Source organism: Staurois parvus, unplaced genomic scaffold (assembly GCF_062004578.1).
Source record: "Staurois parvus isolate SC_StPar_1 unplaced genomic scaffold, SC_StPar_1.0 ptg001199l, whole genome shotgun sequence".
Taxonomy (NCBI): Eukaryota; Metazoa; Chordata; class Amphibia; order Anura; family Ranidae; genus Staurois; species Staurois parvus.
This window is the reverse complement of record NW_028318995.1, coordinates 302,931-315,181: the sequence shown is the minus strand read 5'-3', so window position 1 is coordinate 315,181 and position 12,251 is coordinate 302,931. Positions and strand designations below refer to the sequence as shown.

The following is a 12,251-nucleotide window of genomic DNA, read 5'->3' as shown; positions in this document are numbered from 1 at the left end:
TTGCAGCAACTATTCCAAGCCTGGTCTGAAGTAATTCAAAGGGGTACATGTTGATTCCTAGTGTATAAAACAAACTTGGGTGAGTAAAAACACATTTAGGGTATGAAGCAAGGCCACTACAAAGGGTTAACTCACCAAGACAAGTCGAAGGACAAGTACAGTTGCTATGAGTGCAAGTGTCCAACAGCCAGTTGTTAGCGTGGTACCTGGCATGAGTGAAGGGCCCTCCAGTAGAGAGGGGGTCAGCGATCTGATACCCTCCCTTAGTGGTAAGTTTCCCCATTACGGAGACCCACAGCCTAGCCACATGGTACGGAAGAGATTGAAGAACATGCATGAGGTCCTTGCAAGTGCTTGATGGGACCTCGTTCTGTCACCACACTAGACTGGTGGAGAGCACATGAGCTCCACAATGTCCCTCCTAAATGTGACATGTTACAAGTAGGGTGTGTAGTGACACGGGACTTTATAGAGGAACCCAGCCTACAGTTCATCTCTGAGTTGGAGTGCACCTGAATGCCATCATGCTTGGTGCCAGGCATTGATGAGCACAAACACACATCCAAAGGTACCCCATGGGCACAGGTGAGTGACCCTGCTCACAGCCTGGCAAGTTTGCATCTTTCCAATATGGCATAGCCGGAGCAGCTCAGTCAGCCCACACATCTCTTCAGTTCTAATATCAGGAAAATACTGCAGCATTTATATTGGCGCTATCTGTGTGGACAGTTGCATACCTAACAACCATCCTGGATTCACCAAGACCATCTCAGGATTTGATGTTAGTCCTGGAGAATCAAGGCTGAGTCCTGGACCGGAGCAAAGTGCAGGAACAAGTTCCAGCACTTGTGTCCAGTGATGTGACTAACATGGGAACCAACCTACCCTGCAGCTTGTGCGGTGTGTATGGGGTACCACATGCCACGATCCAGTGTCTCAAGATATACATCTGCGCTAGGATGAATGTGCACAAGAGCAGCTGCAATCAAAGTGCTCTTACACTGTAAATTAGGGGTCTACAAAATCATCAAAATAAATCTTCACAGCGTTATGTGCTGCAATCAAATGTCATAAATCACTATGCATAATAAACCAAAAATATATTACAGATAAAATAAATAAAAAATAAAGTCCACTGAATCATATACCACCATGTGGTTGACAAAAATTGTGAATCAGACAGAAAAATGAAAAAAAAAACACTGGCTCCCTTCTTCATTGTCTGCCCAATTAGCGTTCCACCAACATGTCAACCTAGCCTCTATGTCACTGCTCAATTCCCCATTGTCAGACACCATATGGCCAACAACCCACCACCTGGTTATTAACTAGCTGCAGGATTCCTGGATTCCAGTTAGTAGGGCAACAAGCGTACGAACATAAACCTCTTCATATACTGTACCAAGCTTGCTGAATTTTTAAAGTGGTTGTAAACCTCAGACATGAAATATGAACAGAGCATATCCCTCTATAGTGTGTACTTGTCTCAGGAACACTAGAGTGTCCTTTCTGTCTGCTGCCTCATTCCTCTGCTATCAGCATGAGTCACTTCAGACACTTAACACCAAGAGAAAAAAGTTGACAGGGAGGGAACTCCAGCACACACCCTGTGATTGACAGCCTCAGCCCTGTTTCTGTGTGCTATGCAAAGGAATATATGTTCCTTTCTTCCTCATCAAGCACTGCAGTGTGTATCCAACACGGTAGCTGATACATCTGTAGTCTAAAACATTTTTTTTCCATATCCTGCTCCCCCTCTCTCTTTTATTGTCTTAATATGTTTAATATTGTCCCAATATATTTCATATTTTTAACAGCAATTGGGTCCATTCTATTGATGTCACAGGTCTTCTTCTTCTTTTTCCACCAGTAATGGGCACATCACAAGAGTTGCAAAGAGCAATGCCTTGTAGTGAGATCACGCCACAATCTGCAGCATTCCCCTATGAGTCCAGGACAGGGGGTGGAGTCTTAACAAACTGGGCTCATGAGAAGTAGGTAGAATGATGCTGGGTGTCATTCAACCTGGAAGAGGAGTGACTCTGCATCACTGAAATGGTGAGTCAGAGCCAGCTGGGGGCAGTGCTTTTTTATCTTACAAAGTTTCTGGTGTATCCACTTTCAGTTTTTTTAAATGATTAAAATATGCAGCACTTTGCTTATTATTATTATTATTATACAGGATTTATATAGTGCCAACAGTTTGCTCAGCGCTTTACAATATAATGGGAGACAATACAGCAACAATACAGTTCAATACAAGAGGGATAGGAGGGCCCTGCTCCTTGGAGCTTACAATCTAGGAGGGAATTTGCTTGAATGTGAATCTTCATTGGTTATTTTTTTTCTTTATGATAGCCTATTGTTCTATTTTACAACATCTATAAAGCTGTACTTTGTTGTTGACCATTGTATGTGATTGAGAGTGCTTTCTATCAAAATAATGTATTTTGCTTATAAATAAATGATTTGTATCTCAAAATTTACAAACTTTTTAGAATAATCTAAACAGTTGGTAAACTTTGTGATACAAATCTTTTATTTGTTATTCTCCTAATTGTGCCTGAAAAGCAAAGAGTTAAATCTGTTACTAAAGGATAGAGTGGATTTTACCCTCTGTGCTGCCATAAAAGTGCAGATAGCTGAGTGATTAATGGAGCATTATAGAAGAAGGAAGATAGGGAGTGTTTTCTATGACCAGTTCTAGAACACCTTGAACGCATTCGGACTGGACTGAGACAGTTCCTCCTAAACTTTCATCCAGACCTCCACTATGACCACCTTTACTACCCTCTTCCTTGGGTTACTTCTTGCAGTTTGTACTAACGCCCAGAAAGGTAAGATGGCCAGCATGGCTATTTGCAAGTAAAATGTTTGTTTTGCTTTTGCACATTATACAGTACTTACAACTGGACTTAATTATGAGTCCATCATTTGTTCAGTAAATGTAGTTAAAGGTTTAGTCTACTCAAAAAAACTGACATTTAACATTAGATTCACCCATAGACATAGACTGGACGTCTGTTGTATCCACCTGGCTTGGCCTTCACAATGGAGTCTCATTCTCCCTAATAAGTGGTACAATTATTTTACATTATAGAGACTGCATAGGGAGCACTAAGGCAAGACTTCAAAGTGTGAGAGGCAAAGCAATTTAGCAGAGAGGTTTTGTACGGGAAGATCATGTTTTCATTACTGTCCTTTTAATTCTTAGTGAATTTCAACATTAATGCTACATAAGAATATTTATCGTAATAACAATAAGTAACAAAACCAAATTCAATAGGAGCCCTGTATTATTTATTTATTATTACAGATACTTATATAGCGCTATTGATTTACACAGCGCTTTACATATATATTGTACATTCACATCAGTTTCTAACCCTCAAAGGGTGTACAATCTAAGGTACATAGCTTTACTAAACTTCACAGCAGTCGTCTGGATCCTGGGAAGAGTTTAGTAAATAGCAAAATGCGTTGCTGAGTGGATGTCAGTATCTCAGTGTGAACATTTCAAGGCAGACTGTATTGGCATGCAGATTGCCCTAGGTCAGTGGTGGGCAACCTTTTTTTTCAACTGAGCCAAATCTCGCCAAAACCACGATTGAAATTTATTTTGAGAGCCACATTTTTAAAACTGAAAATACATCCCCATATAGTAATTCATCCCCCATAGTAATTCATCCCCCATAGTAATTCATCCCCCATATAGTAATTCATCCCCCATAGTAATTCATCCCCCATATAGTAATTCATCCCCCATAGTAATTCATCCCCCATATAGTAATTCATCCCCCATATAGTAATTCATCCCCCATAGTAATTCATCCCCCATATAGTAATTCATCCCCCATAGTAATTCATCCCCCATATAGTAATTCATCCCCCATAGTAATTAATCCCCCATATAGTAATTCATCCCCCATAGTAATTCATCCCCCATATAGTAATTCATCCCCCATAGTAATTCATCCCCCATATAGTAATTTATCCCCCATAGTAATTCATCCCCCATATAGTAATTCATCCCCCCATATAGTAATTCATCCCCCATAGTAATTCATCCCCCATAGTAATTCATCCCCCCTATAGTAATTCATCCCCCATAGTAATTCATCCCCCCTATAGTAATTCATCCCCCTATAGTAATTCATCCCTCATATAGTAATTCATCCCCCATAGTAATTCATCCCCCCTATAGAAATTCATCCCCCCCATAGTAATTCATCCCCCATATAGTAATTCATCCCCCATAGTAATTCATCCCCCATATAGTAATTCATCCCCCCTATAGTAATTCATTCCCCATATTGTGTCAATTCACTTACCTTTGCTCCGCGCGTTCCTCTCGCCGTGTTCCCGCGCCGTTCTGGTCTTCAGGGCGGACTGTGAGAGGAGAGGCGTTCGTCACGCTGCCCCGCCTACATCCTGACAGCCAATGTTTGCCACGCTCCGCGGGCCGGATTAAAAGGTCCGCCGGGCCGTAGTTTGCCCATTGCTGGGCTAGCTGCAGAGTCCTGACTTTTGGGGTGGCCGCCCGAGAGGAGGGAGGTGAGCGGGCGCCCAGCACACAGAAGAGCCGCATTGAAGTGTGTAAAGAGCCGCATGTGGCTCGCGAGCCGCGGCTTGCCGACCACTGCCCTAGGTAACTCCCACATGTGATATGAACTGCTTGATTGAAAGTACTGAAATCCAGTGAATGAAAAGGGTGGGCTAGTCACAGTAATGCTGAGAAAGAAAGGGCTAGATGATGATACTTGACTTGTTCCAGCCAGGAAATGAGACAGGCTATATTTGAATTACTAAGTCCATACATTAAGATACTGCCCTAATCCATAAGACCCTTGGCCTCCATTTATTGTAACCAGTAATAAGACTAAAGCCAAAGCACTCACATGATACAAAAATTCAAAAGGCACATTAAGGAATAGTTCTCCTCCATGTCTCCTGGGTTGCTGCAATAGCATCCGTCAAGGACTAGAACTCATTCGGTACTCGTAAGCTGATAGCTCGTGGGACAATACCAGAGCAGCCATGACTCTGCACAGTGTGCGGGCAGCTACTCCACATGTGCCCGGACCAGACGGCACCAAGCTCTGTCCTGGTGGAATGCAGCACAAGGAGGAGCTCTCTTTTGCTTTTGTTTATATTTATATTGCTGCAGCCTGTACAACCCCAATTCCAAAAAGATGGGATGCTGTGTAAAATCTACATAAAAAAAGAATGCAATGATTTACAAATCACATAAATCCATATTTTATTGACAAAAGAAAATAGAAAACATATCAAATGTTTAATTTGAGAAAATGTACCATTTTGAAGAAAAAAATCAAGTGATTTTGAAATTGATGGCAGCAACACATCTTAAAAAAAGTTGGAGCAGAGCAACAAAAAGCCAGGAAAAAACCATCCCAATTCCAAAAATGTGGGACAGGGCCATGTGTACAATGGTGTACTATCGCCTCTTCTTTTAACAACACTCTGTAAATGTTTGGGAACTGAGGAGACCAGTTACTGGAGTTGTGTGAGAGGAATGTTGTCCCTTTATTGCTTGATCTAAGATTCCAACTGCTCAACAGTCCTGGCTTGATTCGTTTGACCACAGAACAGTTTTCCACTTTGCAACAGACCATTTTAAATGAGCTTAGGCCCAGATAAAATGGCAGCATTGCTGGATCATGTTCAGATATAGCTTCTTTTTTGCATGATTTTTGTATTTTTATTTATTACAGGTACTTATATAGCCTCATCAATTTATGCAGTGCTTTACATTTATATTGTACATTCACATCAGTCCCTGCCCTCAAGAAGCGTACAATCTAAGGTCCCTAACTCACATTCATACATACACATACTAGGACCAATTTAGACATAAGCTAAATAACCTACCAGCATGTCTTTGGAGTGTGGGAGGAAACCAGAGTACCCAGAGGAAGCCCATGCAGGCAGAGGGTAAAGAGAATTCTACCTTGCATTTTTGGATGGCATGGTGAACTGTGTTCATAGACAATGATGTTTGGAAGTATTCCTGTGCCTGTGCAGTGATGTCCATTACAGAATCAGACCTGTTTTTTATGCAGTGCTTTCTGAGGACCTGAAGACCATCCAATATTGCATTTCAGCTTTTCTCCAGATTCTCAGAATCTTTTGATGATATCATGTATTGTAGATGTTGATGTATTTGAAAGCTTTGAAATTTTATGTTGAGGAACATTATTTTGAAACTTTTCAACAATTTTAGACACAGCTTTTTATACACTGGTGAACATCTGCCCAACTTTATTTCTAAAACACTCTGGGTTGAATTACTAAAACTGGAGAATGCAAAATCTGGTGCTGCTCTCTACAGAAACCAGTTTTTTTAGTCAAAGCTTAATTGAACAAGCTGAAGTTAGAAGCTTCAGGAAGAAGGGTCAGTCACACACCGGAGGATTGATGAATATAGTGTATATTTATTGATCCATAGGACATAATCTTATGATTAAGCACGAGATCATGTGAAACGCGTTAACAGGTCCTGTATTCATGTCCTGGTGTTTTGTGTGTCCTATGGATCAATAAATATACACTATATTCATCTATCCTCCGGTGTGCGGCTGACCCTTCTTCCTGTTGCATTGTGTGTGGTGTGGTGGCAAGCCAGAGCCTGCACCTGTTGTGGATTGATCTGGATTGTTTGCCTGAGCGGTATACCTCTGTACTTTGAAGTTAGAAGCTGATTGGTTTCTATGTAGAGCTGCACCAGATTTTGCATTCTCCAGTTTTAGTAAATCTACACCTCTTACTCTCTCATGCTCCGTACACACGATGTGAATATCGGCTAAAAAAACAATCACTTTGGGAGGTTTTGTATGATAATCTGATCCTTACTACAATATCAGAACGGACAAGCATGAACATTTTTCTCATACGATAATAGAGCAAACGATTTTTATTTAATCACCCCAGTACTCATTTGAAAACAAAAATCGAGAGACCAAGTACACGCATGCTCAGAAACGAAAGAATACATTACAATACAATACAGTACATTACATGACTTCCAAAGCTGTATTCTGTCGTATGAGAATTTTCGTAACTTAAGTAACCAATTAATTTTTTATATGAGACTAGCATACACAAAAAGAACGGACAGTTATTCGTTCAATATTCTCATCATGTGTACCAAGCATCAGATGCCCTTTTTATACCTAATCGTGTTACTGACGTGTTGCCAATTAACCTAATTAGTTCCAAAATGTTCTTCCATCTCTTCCTTGTTAGTACTACTTACTTTGTCAGCTTTTTGTGGCTCTATCCCAACTTTTCTGAGACAGGTTGCTGCTTCAATTTCAAATGACCATATCTTTTTCTTAAAATGGTACATTTTCTCAGTTTAAACACTTGATATGTTTTCTATTTTTTATTGTGAATAAAATGAGTTTATGAGACTTGCAAATCTGCATTCTGTTTTTATGTAGATTTTAAAGGCAAATTTGTCTTTATTTTGCATAAATTTAACAGACATAGCATGAGAAGTATAAAGAACAGGTACAAGTAGATAAACAACAACAAAAAAAATCACAGGTGAGGTTAAGATCCATATGGATGTAAGAAAATAATGCAGTAAAACTGCAATAGGAAAGGATCAATAACTTATATTACGGAGGTATAACATAATAAAGTATCAGGGGAGTATCCCCGGGCGAGATGTCTGAAACGATATGAAAGAACTCCATACAACCAAAAATGTAAACTAAAAAAAAGAAGGGGGGGGGGGAGAGAAAAAAGCCAGCGGAAAGGAAAGCAAAAGAGGAGAAGAGAGAAAAGAGAGGGGGTTGGGAGATGGGGACAGTAGAAAGCCACAGTAGGGTAGTTCCTCAACCAAATCTCACCTAAGCGACCCCGCTGCCCGCATCTCGGCACGGACCGCAGGGTCCAATCAGTGGATAAGCCAAAATGAAAATTAGTTGTGGGAGCAAGGCTCAATCTAGAGCACAACAGGGGAACACATATCTCGGAGAGATGCAGAGGAGGAGAAATGGAGCCAGATCGACCACAGCAACTTATGTTTATCATAGGTATCATTGGTAAACTCCAGCATTTCCTCCATACGCATGGTATCATTAAGCACGGAAACCCACATCGGGAAAGGAGGGAGGGTGGCCATTTTCCAAAAGAGGGGTATCAATTGGCGGGCCGCAGACAGAAAGAAGCACAACAGACTTTTCTTCTGTGCTGCCCGTGAGCCCGGTATTATAGATAGAAGGGCAATTTCCGGCGAAGGGGCCAAGGACTCACCGTGGACCTGGTAATATACAGCAAACACTTGTCGCCAGAAGGGTTGTATTTGATCACAATCCCACCAGATGTGGAGCAGTGTACCAACAGTTCTATTACAGCGCCAACAAAGATCAGGTGTAGAAGGAAAGATTTTGTGTAGGGAGAGGGGATCCCTGTATCATCGAGAAAGAAGCTTAAAATTCTTTTCTTGTGAGTAGCAAGAAATAGACGATTTATGAGTAAAGTGGAACAGTGTGGACCAATCTTTTTATGTAGATTTAGATTTTACACAGCGTCCAAACTTTTCTGGAATTGGGTTTGTAAGCTTGTGTGCAATAAAATCAGAGAAAGCCATTTCAGCACATATGTGCAAGACTGAAGCCAAAGCTGGAGATTGGCTTTATTCCATTTAGATAAGGGTAGTACAAATAACCACATCTATATTTATATTATCTTTGTTACACAGGGCTCATAAGAAGGTGAGGGCACCACTATAAGTCAATCATGCATTGCACAGTAATGTCAAATTAAAACAATATGATGTGCTTACATCCCAGACTTTTTCATTTGTCCAGTTGCCAGGCTGGGGGTAGCTCATTGATCAAGCTGTATTGCCTATACAAGGCAAAATAACAGTGTCTCTGCAAAGGACACCCCTCGACCCCCCTAGAGTCTGTGTCGAAAGGGCTTTTGTTGGCGTCAGACAGGTTTTGTATACCTATGCAAGTCTACAGGAATGCAAAGCCTGTTGAAGCAGACCAAATGCAGCTATGAATGCACCTGTCAAATAATTCTAAATTATATTTATCTTGCGGGAGTCAGTGCAAGGACACACTAGACACCTTCAGGCGCCATTGTGCTTTGCTGAGCTTGTGGTATGTCCTTGCACCTTTAAGGAGGAATGGGCTCCCTCCAAGCATACCCTGGCTTTAATTTATAAATAGTTATATATCCTCCAACATGGAGGCTCTCATAAACTGGGGTTAGGACCGCATTATACAGAGGGGCCTTGACGAGGCAGTGCGATTTCCACATACAATATACTTGCAAATGTTGTGCAACTAAAACCTCTGTTTTTAAGGCAAATTGTTAGGTGGAGTAATTTTTTATTTTGCTGACTAGTTGGTAAGTGTGCTCATAAAATGTATCAGATTTATACAGATATTTACAGATTAGACGTTGGATAATAAACAAAATTAGACATGAAGATGTGTCAGAACAATAACATTTTAACCCATATGCCTCTACTCTACTAATGGGTCTAAACTCATCTCAACCTTGTATACGCAAATCAATTTCCCCTACACAAACAATGGAGATAGTTCTGTGAGCAAATGTGATGATGTTTTAAAATGATGCCAAGCCAAAAACATTTTTAGTTTTGGATTTGAAGGATTACAACCCCTGTCAGTTCTTTTTTGGCTATCCCGGTCTCTGTTAGTGAAACTTCCCCCTTACTTCTTGTCCTGCTGACAACAGTTTCACCAGACAGGAAGTGAGGAAAAAGTTTGCATTTTTATTTCTGCCTGTGTTGCTGTTGAAGAGTTTCCCTCAGTTTCTCTCTGGTAAAATGTCAGCAGGAGCAAAAATAATAAGTCAAAACTCTCTAACGGAGCCCTAGATAGCAGAACAAACCCAACAGGGGTTCTTGACATACACCTTAACTATAACAGTTGATGATTGCTAAATGTTCATCAAATTATACTAATATGAAGGCAACTTATAAGGTCATGATACAGTGGTATATGGTCCCTACAGGGATATTGAACAGAAATTTTGGCTACTTGGATAAATGCTTTTGAGAATACTCATGTAGGGCAAGCTGGCGACACTTCCTCCATGTGACCCAGTCTGGGTCATATAAGAGGACTACCCTCGTGGTGGGTTCTTCTGGGCTACGCTAGGCGCCCATGACAGGGCCATTCCACTTCACACACATGGGGTACCTTTACACTGTGCCATTTAACTAATGCCCTGGGACAAGGATGAGATTGCTGACAGGGAATACTTGACCTTAAGGCGGGCCTCTACTCATAGAGATGAACAAACACCATGTACACTTGCACAACCACTGTTCTCCAGGTACTCTCAGGTCCAATTGTAAACGTACATCTTTCCACTGTAGCTTGCAATTAGGTGGATTGTGCCGAACACTGACCACAGCCACCTGTCCAGCACTTAACCACTATCGGTCCCGGTAGCAGCATGGAACCCCGCTGTGCCCATAGTGTGGGCTCCAATGTGCACTTGACTTTAACACTTGAACTTCCCTTCCCCTGTACAGTATGGGGACCGTAGTGCAATTCTTTTCTGGTTGCTGTGGGAGATGGAATGCAGTGTGGGCAGGGGCAGACTGACAAATCATGGGGCCCCCGGGCAACAGGGGATCATAGGGCCCCTGTGTCCTTGCCCAAACTCAAAAAAGCCTATGAAACAGGTACCAGGGGCATTTTATGGGACCCTCTACTGACCCGGGCCCTCAGGCAGTGCCCAAGTTTCCAAATGGTCAGTCCGCCCCTGGGTGTGGGGAGTCCCGACAACATCTTCCTCATAGCTAGAAGCAATTTCACCTATAACAGGCACAGGTTTATGACAGGCTGTTTGGTGACTGTACCTTCCATTGCTTGTGGCAGCCACAACCTTAAGCTGCATTGAGGAGACTCTTAGCATGTTAACTCTTAATATGTGATAGTGACCCAAGCTGTAGACTAAATGTGTGATAGTGTCGGTTACTTGCAGTGCACCCCTTTCAAAAACTTCAGACCAGGCTAAAGGCAATATCTAATGCTTTCCTTGAGTTAAAGTGCAACATTACCACAGTGTCCAAAACAGACAAGACAGTCCAGTAGAACTTCATTAAAACAGTTAACATCCCTAAGTCCCTAATCCCTGTTCCTAACCAGGCTATGTGCTACCCTGGCATACCTGCAGAGGTAGAGTCCAAGTAATCACAGAGTCCATCAGAGGCATTCTCTGCATAATAATAATGCTCTTGGGTGTGACTCTCCAATCCGTTCCCTTATGGGCTCTTGGGAGAAAGGCAAAAAAGGACAAAAATCCAAAAGAATAAAGACTCGGCCAAGACTCCTGACTCGGCCACTGGCCCCTTTTATATTCACAGGTGCAGTGGGTAGACCCAAATATCCTGCCAAAAGCCAAAGATCTGGGAAAGGCATTAACCTCTACCTTCCTGTCTGGGGCAGCACCAATCTAGTTAATTTCAACCTGCTTACACACAGCTAGATGATTCAAGTTATATATATGGAGGTCACGTCCTTTGGTGGCAAATGTTTGGCATGTTTTAAAGTGTATGTATAGCCAAACATTTTTTTTTACTTAGTTTTTAATAGGATAACTATGTGATACAGATCCATGACTCTGTTTTATATGTGAGAAACATATACTGTAACTACTATGTAATGCACATCATATAAGATGTTGCTTTATACTTGGTATAGGAAAAAGTAGACCTTAGCTTGGTTACAATACTTACTATTTGTGGATGTTGTCATCACTGTGACTGCTAGACAATATGGACTTTACTTTTTTTTTTGTTTGACAGGGCTCTGTGGCCTCTTTCACACAGGTGACAGTTTCTTCAGCCCTCTGAGAAGAGATCCGTAATGGTTTGCTTATTAGAGGGCAGAAGAATAGCGGCTTCCAGGCATTCTGTAACCTCCTGAATGCGTTTTTTTCTGGCTGAATTTATTTTGTTTTATCGCTCTGTTAGCGGACCATCTAAAAGAGCCCCAGTATATTTTGGAAATGTAATAAAGGGGGGTGGAAGAGGGGGAGAGAGAGAGAGAGAGAGAGAGAGAGAGAGAGAGAGATGGATGCAGATGCTGCTGAAGGTTTTTTACCTTAATGAATTCTTTGTGTCCATGTAAAAAACCTTATGTTGTCAGCTTCCCCCTTTAAAAAAAAAACTTACCTGAGCCCATTCTTGATCCAGCTCTGTGCCTGAAAGCAGCTACGCTGCTCTCCCT

The 12,251-nt window shown here is 41.5% G+C and overlaps 1 protein-coding gene across 1 annotated transcript in view; it reads left to right on the top strand.

The window, feature by feature from the left end:
* Window positions 1-2,677: 2,677 nt before the first annotated feature.
* Window positions 2,678-12,251, top strand: part of SMIM24 (small integral membrane protein 24) — a 28,270-nt gene continuing 18,696 nt past the window's right edge. The window contains exon 1 of the mRNA XM_089660036.1: window positions 2,678-2,837. Coding sequence (XP_089516162.1) covers window positions 2,774-2,837 — 64 coding nt within the window. The 5' untranslated portion in view covers window positions 2,678-2,773. The remainder of the gene's footprint in view (window positions 2,838-12,251) is intronic.